Source organism: Callorhinchus milii, unplaced genomic scaffold, assembly GCF_018977255.1.
Source record: "Callorhinchus milii isolate IMCB2004 unplaced genomic scaffold, IMCB_Cmil_1.0 Scaffold4, whole genome shotgun sequence".
NCBI classification, from domain to species: domain Eukaryota; kingdom Metazoa; phylum Chordata; class Chondrichthyes; order Chimaeriformes; family Callorhinchidae; genus Callorhinchus; species Callorhinchus milii.
In genome coordinates, this window is record NW_024704745.1 from 41,348,029 (window position 1) to 41,362,906 (window position 14,878).

A 14,878-nucleotide genomic window follows, 5' to 3' on the forward strand; every position below is an offset into this window, starting at 1 on the left:
CAGGTCAACCAATTTAGCAAATTACAATTGAAGATCTGGGTGATTCTCTCTCAGTAAATTTAATGGCCTTGCTGATGTGAGCTCATAAAACTTCAGAAAAACCTCTTTCTTCAGATAGAACATGCAATGATTAGAATTCACCCTTCTGAACTCTTTGTTTACACTAAAATAAGATACCAAAACCGCAAAAAAGTTTCTCTGTTGATCAAAGATTACTATACTTTGATATGAATGAGATTTCAGTACATGGTTTATTTTACAACTATTATTTTTACTTGAACAGTGATACATTTTGTCCATCGATTTGGTATGTGCACCTCTATAGGAATAATGGAGAGAAGGATTGATGTAGCATCCCTCTACTTCAAGACATTTTTATTCCTATTACATCTGCCTGCACCAAAACATACTTGAAAATGTTAGCAATGTGAAGAGAAATTTTCAGAACAGCAGGACTACTCAAACAAAGGCCCAATGATACAAAATAGGAAAGGCCTGTGGAGATGCTATTCGAGTTTAAAAAACTTAGCTTATATCCACATTGCCGAGAGACAATTACCTGCTTGTTTCTCAGTTATGTTTCTTAATTTGCTGCTTGAATAGTTTTATAATCTTGTTGCGGAAAATAAACAGAAAACCAAGTTTAAAGTATGATGGAATAGAGAGGTAATTATTGCATGCTGTGAATATCACAATAAACATATGTACCAACAAATTCTATTCACACTTAGTTTCCTAAAAACATGATAATATTTTGGAAGGAGCTCTTCCTTATTTAGTAGGTCCAATTTCTGATAGTTGTTAACATTTTCACAACCAAACGTCTGGAATATGTTGGTGAGGTTGTTAGAAACATTTGCAACTATCTCCAACAATTTTAGAATAATCCGATTCCAGTTTACCAATTGGTTGAGCTAAGTCACTTTATTCAGGTCAAAACAGCAGGTAATACACAAGACACAAAACGGTACTACCAGATTTCTGTTACAGCACTGGTCGTCTCTCGCACTGCTCCGTTACCATTCCGGTGATATATATCTAACACACTTTAGTTTAAAGACAACTTAAAAACTCCAGTAAAAGCTGTCGTTTTTATGAAAAACAACTCCTTATATGATTATATCCATAATATGCTTCAATTCTCCCTTTAACCACATTTTATTCTCTCCTGATTAATCCCTTTGTCCAGTTTGTACGTTTGAACATACTTTCTGCGTCCTTGTACATCCTGATCTTATCTTGCCACATTGTTTTGGGTTCTGCCTTGCAGTTACTTAGCTTTGCACTTCTATTTTATATTCTTAAAACACACTTTAACATTGACCCATGACAACAATTATTTTATATTCTTAAAACACGCTTTAATATTAACCCATGACAACAAGGTATTTTGGAGGTTAATGCACCATATAAAAATTATCTGCTGTTGTGATTCACAATGCAAATAAGTCAAAAAGGACAACTCTCTGCGTAAATACTTTATTCACCAAATTTTAAAATGGATTACCAAGATGGATGGGAGTGGATGATTTACTAAGTAAACATTGAACATCAGAATCATTCTTCACCCCTTTCAAATCCCTTGCTGTTTTTTACGCACCAGTGTAAGGATTGCTTGAGAGACATCATAATATTTCAACATGAAGTCCTCTCGGACACGACCGTATCTCCAAAGGTCCAGTACATATCACTCCATTTCAAACTCATCTTCTACAGAGGTAAACATCTCCATAAGCAAATGTCACTGAACTTTATTCTTTCCTCTGACATATGAAAGCCTACACTGCAACTGCGCATCTTTGTACATTCACATAACTGGAATATTTTTTTGCTGGTTTCGAAGTCCCATGTAAATTTCCAAATTGGAATCTGATGTGGATAAACAAATGTGCATGTAACTTTCTCTTTTGAAATGGAGCTTTCTGCTAAAACAATATTTGTTTTGCATGTCAGTCCAAGTAAAGTGCAAATATTTATATTTTTCCAGGTTGTTTCAGACTTGAGAACAGTGAGTGGACCACCGCTACTTACGATGAAAGCCGGCCAGATTGCTCCATATCAAATTCAAATTTTACCATGGAAACGTGGAAAATTTAAAGGTAAAACCACTTTCATGTACCTACTTTTATGAATACATTAAAAAGGTGAACTGAATTTCAAAAGGAAACTAAATAAATGAGTCAAACCTAATATAAATGGGCCACAAATATTCTTACAAATACAATCATTTCTTTCTCTTGCCAAATATGTGACTTAACAATTAAAGCTTGTAAATTGCAGAATGTGTACTGAATAACTGAGACATGCTTAACACTAAGTAAAACCATATGCCACAGTTACAGGCTACATTGTGGGTAGTAAGCACAGTAAAACACAGTAAAGCTGGAAATGCACTGCTGGTTGATCAGCATCTAAATTGATATTGGGTTATGAGCCTTCATCAAAACTGAATGTCACAACCTAAAACTTTGAACCATTTTTCTCTTTGAAATGTTGATCTACCCAATGAATATTTCCAGTATTTTCTGTTTCAGATTTTTGTCATTAGCAATTTTTCTTTTGGGAAAATATTATATTAAGGTTAAACATTTTAAATTACTGTTGGTGTTTTTTTTCAAAATAAAATGGCCTTCAAATTTCTCTCCTCCATTTCTGAAGGCACTAACATGCTATTGTACAATTCCACAGAATCTGATCAACCTCCAATATTTTGCTCATGGCCATTGCCTTTGTGGCTGAATTGAAACAGATCAGCCACAGAGCATCCTTGCCTGATGCTCACATATGCACTGTCTACAAAGGGATGAGAATGGATCCCATGACTGACATTTTCTCCCTTTCAAATTGATGGGCACTGAGGCTAATTATAGCTCACAATTTTCTGTCTCACATACGCTAACATAACAGACTGACAGAAATATTGGGATTTCAGGAATATAGGTTTGTTTTATATTAATGCTAAAAATCTGGTTTATTCTGTCAGCTAGTTCCTATGAGTGACCTCATACTCAACATTTTCATGTTCTCAATGTTAAGACAAATGAGTTAAAATTTCCAGAGGCCTTGTGTATAATTAGTAGCATTTTTTCATCAAGTATAATCCCTTTAACAACAACAACAAAATTATATTTGTATAGCGCCTTTCACAAAGCGCTGGACAGTCAGTGTTTCAGATCCGAGCTGGGGGTCAGGATGGGAGGGTAGAGGGCGGGGGGGGAATCAGGGAGATCGAAAGAACGGTCAAAGAGGAGGGTCCTGAGATGGATCTTGAAGGAGGCAAGGGAGGGGGCGAGGCGGTGGGACTGCGGAATGGAGGATAGGGGCAGAGTGGCAGAAGGCCTGCCCGGTAATGGTGGGGCAGGTGAGGCGGGCGACGTGAAGCAGGTCGGAGCCTGCAGAGCAGAGGGAGCGGGCAGGATGTAGGGGTTAGGAGGTCGCAGTGGTAGGGGGGAGCAAGGCCATGGAAGGTTTTGAAGGTGAGGACCACGATCTTGAACTGTATCCTCTGTGTAATGGGAAGCCAAGAGACATTGGGAGAATGTTTCAAAACACTTCACAGGATCTACTACAAAGTGCAGTGACTATGCATTTCATGGGCAGTCAACTTGTGTACAGTAAATTCCCTTCTGTTTTTGACAGCGCCTTGGGACGTCCTCCCAACGTGAAAGGCGCTCTATAAATGGAATCTTGTTGTTGTTGTTGAATAGTACCATGGGATTTCTAACATCTGCTTGAATAGGCAAATACAAAATTGGTTTAATATTAAACAAAATAAATTTAGAGGCCACTTTGAGGCCTACAATTTACAAAACAAAAAATTCTTATTTCAACATAAAAGAAAGGCTAATGTCTTAAAAGGAATAAACTGCTTAACTTGAGGAGTGTACTGCCACCTAATGATAATTGTGAATTTATCCAGTAGTTTTAAATTTTTACAGAATTTTGGAAAATTCTGTTTTAATTTCGAAGCTGTGTTTTCTCCGGGACCTTTTAAGTGCCGTGGAAAGCCAACTTCAAAATTAAGACTGAATTTAAGAACTTTACAAAAATCTTCACAGTATTAAAATTTAAGGCAAGCTTAAGACCATAAGAAATATCAGGCCTTTAGATTTTTAGTTGTCAAATGATGTTATTGTTCATCAATGCATTTATGAGTTTGAGAAATTGTTGAACTTTATGTGACAATGGCACCTCATGATGATAAAATGACATCCTCATGCTCAGATGGATTACAGAAGTAGTCTTAGGTACAAATCCTTATCTGTGCTTGTTTGCTGTTGTGGATAACCCTATGAGAAAGGAGGGAAAGTAAGTGACCAAATCATTTCAGGCTTTCTCACTCACCTTTTTGAACTATTTTTAGTGATGCAAGAGACGATTATAACTGGCACCATAATCCTGTCTTTCAAATTTTAAACAGAATACACATAGCCATCCATTATCCACGACTGTGCACTTAAACAACTTTGATTGTAAAGTGAAATTGCCACAGTCAATGAAACCCTTTATTAAGAGAAGGCCAATATAATCAGCAGTATAGAGCCTAAACCATACATGAAAAATTACTTTGTTTGGACAACAAAACAATTAAGAATCATTGTCTGGAGCTGATAAACCTTTCCATAAGCTAAATCTTCCAAGCATTGCTTCATTAATGAAAACCTGTTCAAATGCTGAGAGAATTTTCACTACACAAGAAACATCTGTTTATAAATGGTTCACAATGTATGCAAGTTAAAAGGGAGGAGTTATTTTTACTCTCTCCATAAAGCTTGTGAAAAAAAGAATGTCGCATTGCCTTTTCAGAACTAGATATTTACATTTCTGCATGTTGAAAAGCTGTTATGTCAGGTCTCCCAACTGGAAGATACCTCATCAGATAATGTTTACAATGGCTCCCTTTCCAGCTGGCTGAGTGCAGATGAGTGTGGATTAGCATTCTTGTTGCTTCTGGCTGACATTCTCAGCAATCGAAGGCATATCAAGGCCTTAGCCGTGATAAGTTTGTACACTCTCTAACTAGACTTTTGGCACAATGATCAATTTAACGGGATCAATTATATCTAAAATTTGGGATTCATCTTGCTTGTAATGCTTGAGAACAAGAACAGCAATATATAACAAGGATCTCATCCATTAAAAATCTTGTCTCTCTGAAACTACCATCTGTTACCTATTTGTTTCAGGTGTAATCTCATTTGAGGTCAATGATGAAACAGCCCCACATCTCACCAATTGCTCATTGCAAGAGACAGATGGTGAAGAACCACTACCATGCATGTTAAAACTACCATCCCAAGCAATTAATGCAGAAAGTTCTGGTATGTTTATTGTTATAAAGGTATCGCTAGCAATTTGAAATATTAGCAACTGTTTGCTTTTCTTTACAGTCAGAGTTAATCATAATATGGCAGAAATTATTCAGCAATTCTACACATCTTCATTAGCTATCTAAATAAAATGCATATACTGTGGTAATGTTTTGAAATGCAGTTTAACTCTCCAGTAAAATCTTTATAAATCCCTACTTCAGGCTAATCAAATCCTATAATAATAATAATCCTTGCATTTGATATAGCACCTTTCACGTCTTCCAGATGTCTCAAAGCACTTCACAGAATATACTTTAAAGCAGATTGACTGTATATTTGTGGGCAAACGCGGCAGCCAATTGCCGACAGCAGTGTCCCACAAATAGTTGTATATGGGTATAAAGATCACATGCTCAAAGGTAGCTTGGTACTTTCTGGTTGAAATTGCTGAAAATTATATTCCCAATTACTATAGACATTCCAGACTCATTATTATTACTATGTGTAAATGTCAAGTTTCCAAGAACCTTTGGATTTCGGAATAAGATATATGCTATAAGCATGTTGGAAATACTTTAGGATGTATCAAGACAGTAGAACAAGAGGACAAGATTTAGAGTTTTAAAAGGCATTTCAGGACAGATTCCAGGAAGAATTTCTTTACACAGAGGATAATCAACGACTGGAACAGATGACAGGACACTCAACACATTTAAAAAGCAGTTTGTTGCAGTAATGGGAGGTCGTTAGGGTTGATACTCCAGACAAATCTTGTAGTCTTGTGAAATACTATATTTATACTGAGCTAGCAAAAAAGATATATCTTATTAAAACAAATGAGAATTTAGACCAGGTTAATTTTGTAATTAACAATAGAATGTAACTTGTGACACCTTGGAAATTGCTGGATGTAATTAATTTAATTTGGAACCACAAAATAGAATAATGTAAACTAGTTGACCTAGATTTATCATTAGTTGCAGTAAATTACCATTGTAGTTTTAAAATAAAGGTTTCATACATGTCAAATGATTGCTTACTCTTTTGTTAACACTCTTGCTTGTGGGTCATAAGATTGCTGGCTCAAGCTCCACTTTGAGACTTAAAATACCATAAACATTTACATTTATATTATATAGCTCATTTCATGTCAGTCGAGGTTAACACTCCAGAGGAATACTGTATTGTTAATGTGCTGTACATCAGATGAGGTACTGTTTGCCAGATCTTTAGAAGGATGTTAAAGATCCTATTATACTGTTCGAAAAGAGCAGGGAGTTTCTTCCGGTATCCTTGTTAGCAATTCTCCAGATGAATTGGTCATTCACCTTATGACCATTGTTGTGCACAAAATAGCTGCCATGTTTGCTTTTAAAAATAGATATAACTATAAAGAGACATTATGACTTGATAAGGTGCTATAAAATGAAACTTCTTGTTTTGTTTATTAGTGTCATATGTTATTCCACACCAATTGTGGAAAGTACTGATGTGTTTGGTTAAAGGTGGAAAGCGTCTTACTTTTCCCCAACGAGATATTTGACATTGCTGAGGTTTACATTTTTGCATTTAAATTACATCCTGTCTGCATCTAGTTTCACAAAGCTCTTTTAGAAGCCCAGTCTGTAAGTAAGTAGCTCAACGTGCGCAAAACTGAGGCCCTCCTGATTGGCTCGCGTCAGCACCTCTGCACCTCAAGCGCTGACAGCATCAACATCCAAGGCTGCACTCTCCACCTCTCAAAGCCAGTCAGGAACCTCGGCGTTCTGTTCGACCCTGAGCTGTCCTTTCTTCCCCACATCCGCTCCACAACTGGTACTGCCTTCCACCACCTCCGGAACATCGCCAGACTACGGCATTACCTCACCCCTCACGCTGCTGAAACCCTGGTCCACGCCTTTATCACCTCAAGGCTGGACTACGGGTACTCTCTCATCGGCCTTCCCGGCACCTCCCTCCACAAGCTGCAGGTCATTCAGAACTCTACAGCTCGTGTACTGTCCCGGACCAGGCTTCGCGACCACATCACTCCCATCCTCGCTCGCCTCCACTGGCTCCCCATCCCCCAGAGGATCGAATTCAAGATTCTCATCCTCACCTTCAAGGCCATTCACGGCCTTGCTCCCTCCTACCTCTCCGACCTACTATCCCCCTACCTACCTGCCCGTACCCTCCGTTCCTCTGGCTCCGGTCTGCTCCACACCCCCCGCCCTAACCGCCCTACCATCGGTGGCCGGGCTTTCAGCCTCTCAGCCCCGAGGCTCTGGAACTCCATCTCCCAGTGCCTTCGCCTTGCGTCCTCCCTTTCTTCCTTCAAGGCCGGTCTCAAGACCTTTCTCTTCAACCGTGCCTTCAGCTCCCCTCTCGACTCTCTACCCACTCCTCGCTCCCTCCCTTCGCTTCCCTCACCCTGATCATTTCCCCCCTGCTTGGGTCCCGACCCAACTGTCCAGCGCCTTGGGACGTCCTCCCGACGTGAAAGGCGCTCTATAAATGCAATCTTGTTGCTGTTGTTGTTGTAGTGATTTTGTTACAGACTGGGACGAGCAAGAATACAACAAAAGATATTGCACATTATTTTAGCTTAGAGCCCACCCAATGCAGATAACAATGTAGTCATTCAACTTCCTTCATTTTCAATGAGGCAAAGAGCTTAATTGCATCTGTACCAGAAGACTTGTACTGTCTTGTGTAATCAAAGTTAGCTAATTATGTGGAATATAGATGGAGGAATTTCACAATGGAGTTAAAACTGGCATTCCCATGGCCCAGATAAGGATTATAAAGTAGATTAGGACTATAAAGTCCTTGTGAATGTCTGCTTTAACCCCAAGGTGAAAGCATTGAGATTTTCTCACAGAGCCATTGGCATCTGATCTGGGGAACAGCTGTATTTTATCAGAGATCACAGCTGTGCCCCCATTACGGAGATGAGTAAGGGAAAATGTTTAAGTCAATGCTAATTTAAGATCAAATTCGCTAATTAACACAAGGAATGGTTATGGAACATCGCAAAATTGACTGCAACATTACTTCAAGGCTGGGGGAATGTTTTGTGAAACATTATATATGTTGAGAATCTTTTGAATTCCAAATTGTACAAGCAAAGACTATGTGAGCTATTCACTGATTTGTGAGAATATGCTGTTCCAGCAAAACAGCAATGATGGCTTCAGAAAAATAATTTGCTTTTTGAAATAAACTGTCGACGTTGAAATGTGGAATGCTACATTTGAACTGTGAACAGTGGGCCTCAAATATATATTCTTCTCTGGATGTCAAAATTGTAAGGCAATAATTGCAGACATTAATATCCGCTCTGTAAATGTACACTGCAGGTCATTGCTTCAGTTTGGTTCCCTGCTGCAATTACATTGCCATGCCATTTTGGATTGGATATATACTGCAATATATCTCCCAACTACAACTCTCTTGAATGTATATTTATACCAGTATATCATCATGAAAACGTGAAACTCTGAAACTTCCCTTATCACAGGATACCCAACCATAAATTACATTTGGAGTTCTATGGGTCTAGTATTTCATGAAAATGTGATCTATAATCTCAAATGCTGTCACTGCTCATAGGTCTTAATAGTCACAAAGTGATAATTTGTTCTGTAACAATATTTGCAAAATGTTTGCATTGGTACATGGGATGTTTATTAAAATTTTTTGCATATTAATGAATATGTCAGGTACTGATTTGTTCCCTCAGGCATGCCTCCTCAAGCCAATCTGAACAAAAGCAGAATGTGTTTGAATATTCAACTATTATATATCTTCCAGTATTGCAGAGTTCATAACAAGTTCTCCTTTACCAGATATCAGAGCTACATATTATCCCACAAATATAGATTATGCTCACAACTGTAACAGTAGAACTCCATTATAATGCACCTTGTTATAAAGCATAGGAACATAGGAAGAGGCGGAGGCCATTCAGCCCTTTGAGCCTGTTCAGCCATTTAATTAGATCATGGATGATCTGTACCTTAACTAATCCTTTCAATTCCAATTTCCCGCTTTCCCCCCATATCCCTTAAAACCTTGACCTACCAAAAATCTATCAACCTATCAGGCATGTGCCTTGTGGACCCAGGTTGTCTTTGCCATGCGGACTGACTAGCTTCCTATGGATAAAAAAAATCCACTATCCAGTTTATCTGGTTGCCACCAATGACATTTCCTGCGCATCACTTTACATGCAAGAACATCCCAAATGCACAGTTTGTACAGGAAGTTCTTCTGAAATAAGTTTGCAAACAAGGTGGAGTTTCCTGTACAAATACTATTGATAATGTGTAAATGGGAATAAAATAAACTTATGTCTTAAAATCCACTGTGCTCAATATCTAGAGGAATTTCTCATCCATAATTTTGTAAAATGTTAGAGAAATATTGTGAATGGAAATGACCTATTTGTTTTGAAAATGTTTGATATTCTATTCTTTAATTGCAGAAGAGAATTGTAAAGTCTACAGAGTCTGGTTTTACTTGGAAATTAATAGTGCCCCAGCCCCTCCTGAGCAATGTCTTTGTGTATGCTGTGCTGTGCAGGTAAGAGTAATCCAACTTATAAAATCTACACTGTGTCATCAATTCTAATTATATGTAATAAAGTGAATGAATATAGCCAGAGTAATAGGAGTGTTAGTTGTCCAAATACTCTTGTAAGGGCTTTTGCCAAAGAAACAAACCTGCCCTAAGACCATCCACCTCCAGATGCAGAATGACAATTCAGTATAGATCGAAGCTCTTTCTTCTCAGTTGTTTTCCATTTTCCCTTTTTACTGCAAATACATCTGACAACTTAGTTCTGATTTCTTATACATGGTTTGCACAAGTTTCAATATATCAGGTTGTCTACTTACCTATGTTATTAAAGCTCAAGGGTTTCTGCAACTTCTGTTTTATATCTGCCTATGATTTTTAAAGTAAAGAAATGCGGTTGCTTTTTGAATCTCTTAGAACTGCCAAAGATTGTTGAAAGTCAACTATTTAGCTTTCATTGTTTCCATTACATTTTGAGGCATGATTTAACCGATATGGAGAGACTGACATCAATTCAATTGCATCAGTTGGAGCTAAATTCACCATAGACCAACAAGGCTATTACATTTTCAGAATTGCTAATTTTACTGACATCAAAAAGAATTCTTGATGAAGTGAAAATAAAAATATATCTCACTTTTATTTTCCATTAGAAGAGCATTCATTATTCAGTATAGGTTAGTTATTGCCAGCTTTAATCACAATCTGGTATGATAAAACCAGAATTTAGTGAAATTACTGTGACGTTTCTTGAATCGTAAAGATCTATTTTGTGCTCTGAATAAAAACTTAGGTTAATAGTGGAAATACTGTGTAGAATGTTTTTTTCTGATGGTGAGACAGAAAGCTTACTCTGCCATCCTCATCTCTCATCCCTAAGTTCACTCAATTGCCTCCCCCACTCCTCAGCCCTAAGAGTCTGGTATGAATGGCTTCAACCAGTTTGACATTGTTTGACATTGAGATACTAAGGCTTCTATATTCCTGAGATACTAAGGCTTCTACACTGACATAACTGGGTCTTTGACAGCTCTCCTGTCTAATTGATGGAGGGGCCAGAAGAAATAGTCAACCCCTTTGTCACTAGTGCCAGTTCTCCCTTTGAAATGGGGACTTTTGTTAACTCCTTTTCAGAGATCACAGAGAGATGGAGATATTTGAAGGTGAGCACAAGGATCTTAAAGATGATCTGCTAGGGGACATGTAGCCAATGGAGCCAGCCAAAATGATGGACCTGTGGAGGCTAGTGTGGGAGAGAATACCAGCTGCAAAGTTCAGTATGGTGTGGAGTTTGTGGAGAGTCGAACTGTATAGACATGTCAGCACAGTGTTGTAAAAATCAAGTTTGAAGGTGACAAAGGCATGGATGAGGATTTCACTGTGTTGGGGAGGAGTTAGTGGCAGTAGATGATGTTGGGAAGATGGTAGAAATTGGACTTGGGCCGAGCCTACGTGAAAGGTTTCAGGGAGAATTGAGGATTGAACAAAATGCTACAGTTCCACGCAGGCTCCATGAGTTGGTGAAAGCAACAAGGGAGGTTGATATGGTCAGAGACTGAGGTGAATAAGTGTTGATAGGAGCCGAGCAGGATAACCACAATTTTGTTGACGTTGAGATGAAGTAAGTTACGACTCATCCAGGGCTTGATGTCTGACGGGCAGTCTGTCAGAACAGCAGTTATTCTAGAGTCACGAAGAGCCAGATACTATTACATAAAAGAGCAAAAATACATTATGAGCACAGAAAAAAAGTATGTTTCAAGCAAAGCATGATTCAGCTGATCAATTCTGTAGTTTCTACTCAAACTCAAATGTCTGTCCTCTTAGATTAGTTGCATGGCCACAATAGTGTAACATTCTCAAAATAGTAGCATATTATTTTAAAAATAACGGTGGAAGTGTATGAGAAATAAAAAACAAAAGTATTTGACTTTTCCATAGATCTGTATACTTAAATAACAATTCTGGAAACACTGTTTTGCAATCCATAATTAAATGTTGTGTTTGGTGGTCATTGACATGATTTATAATCTGTCATAATGTACTTAACGTTTACATAACTCAAAATGACCTAACCTTGTGTTTATTTTTTTTAATGAAATGAATATAATAGTTATATTACTTTGGAAAAGAGCAAAATTAATGCAGTAGTTATAAGTGAATTCCAGCTTTGGAAAGTGCATAATTTTGTTCATATAATTTTGTCTCGTACCTCTACAAATTGAAATCCAAATTGCTCTGTGATAAGAAGTGGGATATAAGTCCAAATGCATTTTTTGGGGGTAACCAGAGCAGCTATAGCTCAATTAACTGTAACAGCAAATTTTGGAAAGTGTCTGCAGCTATAATGCTTACTTGCTAATAAAGGTACAAATATACTTTTAAATTGCATTCTTTAAATGTTTAAAAATCTGTATTACAAAGCATGTGGAAAGATATTCAAATTCTGAAAAAGAATCTGTGTTATATAGCTAAGATAATAGATGTAAACTAGATTGTTCACTTATACAATTTGTAAATACCCATTGACAACGAGTTTGCATAAGTGGCTTAGTTATATTAATTGCATTAATGTTCTTAGTTTTCTCAATTGACAGTTAATAATTCCTACGACAAGATATCTTTAATGTACTGCCCATCTATATAAATGTTTTAGGATGTGTGCCTCATGAGTTTCTTTCAACTGGGACCCACCTATCATTTATATTCCCTTCTATTTCACATTTCTCCATTTCCTACCTGACAGATAGAGAAAATTGCACGTATAATTCTATTCAACATTGCTGTTTTATCCCCATGTCAAAATTTGTGATCATCAGTCAAACAACTCGAGAGTTCAGGATGGCTTACCATGTTGGCACTAGAAATGTTACACAGAAGATAAATGTGTCCTAAATCCCCTATTTTATAGCCAAATATACTTTTTTAATGTAGAGATAACAATGCCGAAAGTTTTCATAATATAAATATGTGTGTCAAAAAGCTTTGTTTTATTTGGTTTATAACTTCCCTTTTATGCCTGGTTTATATTGGTGGGAGTGGTGCAACATTCACTATTTCACTTTGGAGAGGGAAGGTTGACCTATATTTTGTCTGTCAATTACTCTTGCTGAGGAAAGTAGTGCTTTGGAACACTTACGAACTTTTAAAGGATCATTTCTGAACAGAAATAGAATTGATTCTGCTGACCTTGTTTTTTCAAGTTGTCTTAGCAACCGATTGTTTTACGATTTCATAACTTATATTTAGGTTTACATTGCGATTTGGCAAGATTCCACCAGATTGCTATAAAAAGTATGGAAAAAACTGGACATTATGTTTTAAAACACTGTACAAACAAAGAAGAATGGTAACCATGCAACTCGCCTGTATAAAAAACTGAACCTCTGATCCCAAAATCAAGGCTCAAGCGATAAAGCTACCCAAAATATGAAAGACTAGCTGTACCCAGCTTCGCTTGCACCTTTAGGATTCAATATGGAATGTAGATTGACACACAGACAGACATTTTGTCTTTATCTATACTCAGCTGGGAGGACTCCTTTTGGGAGGACTCAGTGGAAGGACTCCTTTAATATATTTTCTCTCAGTCTCTCCGTCTCTCTCTCTCAGCCTCTCTCTCTCTCTCTCTCTCAGTGTCTCTCTCAGTCTCTCCCCCCCCCCTCTCTTTCTCTCTGTCTCTGTCTCTTAGTGTCTTTCTCTCTCAGTCTCTCTCTTTCTCAGTCTTGCTCTCTCTCTCTCTCTCTCTGTGTTTCTCTATCTTTCCCACAAAACACACAGTCACTACACTGTATAATATATTCTCTCTCACAGTCTCTCTCAATCTCTCTCACTATCTCAGTCTCTCTCTCTCTGCCTGTCCCACATTGGAGGACTCTACTTCCCATGACAATCAGAAAAAAGTGCCATACATTTTTACAAAACATAGATGTATCTCTCTGAATGATGTGTGCTTTCCTCTGTCGCTACGTAGTTGCAGAATACAATGCATAACTCATATCTTGGGGCTTAATTAAAGCATGTTTTAATATAGCTCACCAACAATAGGAGATCCCCAAAAAATATAGCCATGACACTGCCAGATGCAAGACCTTTCTGATGAGGTATAAATCCTGTATGTATGTCAATCGGTTATTGTGTGAGTGTCAAATACACAGACACACAGACAGACATGTTGTCTTTATTAGTATAGATGAACATTAGAATTGAAACTGTTATTTCTGCTAAGCCAAACACCATTAATAGGGTGATATTTTCACTTGAGTTGTTTATCAAAAACATTCATCTCCCGAAGTCTGACATTCCATTTGTGTTTTCTTGCTTTCTTACATTGATAGATAAATTACAGAAAAAAAATAAAAGAAGGCATTTCTATGTTGATTAACTCAAGGTTCAAATATAATTTTTGTTTGGCTTGTAAACAATAAGTAGAATAACAGTAGATTGTCATTTTACAATATGACCAGTGTGACCAAGTCACTTCAAACAAACCCAACAATAGAATAATTTAAAAACAAATTATTTTACCTGTTAATTGGGTTCAGTATCTTATTAACTATGAAATATGCCATTTTAGTATAGAGGTAATGGTGCTCAGTATATTTATGAAGGAATTATTTAAATATTTGAGCTAAATAGCGTTTTGCTAGCAATTCTACCACAATATCCCACTTACTAATGTCATTTAATAAGTGTCAAAATCCATACACAAAATGGTAACTTATTAAATGGGGAACAGCTGCATGTGCAGTATCTAGTTAACCTCTTGAGCATTGAGTTTACTTATTCCAAGGAATTTAAGAAACCAAGCAAGATCTTTTAAAGAGAACTCACTAGGGTACACACCTGAACTGATCACGGGCAAATATAGTTTTCAATTGACAAATATATTACTATATGAACTGTTCAAACTTTGAATACCAACCACTTCCAGCTTTTGCAAAGCTGTACCTCATACTTTCCGGAATAAGCAAGATGTGTCCCTCCAGGGAGGAAGTGCGCATTCCATT

At 37.4% G+C, this 14,878-nt stretch overlaps 1 protein-coding gene across 1 annotated transcript in view; it reads left to right on the top strand.

The window, feature by feature from the left end:
• The window catches only part of LOC103185538 (cilia- and flagella-associated protein 47-like), a 174,702-nt gene that overhangs the window by 91,904 nt on the left and 67,920 nt on the right, over window positions 1–14,878 (top strand). The window contains exons 49-51 of the mRNA XM_042334120.1: window positions 1,988–2,099; window positions 5,187–5,321; window positions 9,778–9,875. Coding sequence (XP_042190054.1) covers window positions 1,988–2,099; window positions 5,187–5,321; window positions 9,778–9,875 — 345 coding nt within the window. The remainder of the gene's footprint in view (window positions 1–1,987; window positions 2,100–5,186; window positions 5,322–9,777; window positions 9,876–14,878) is intronic.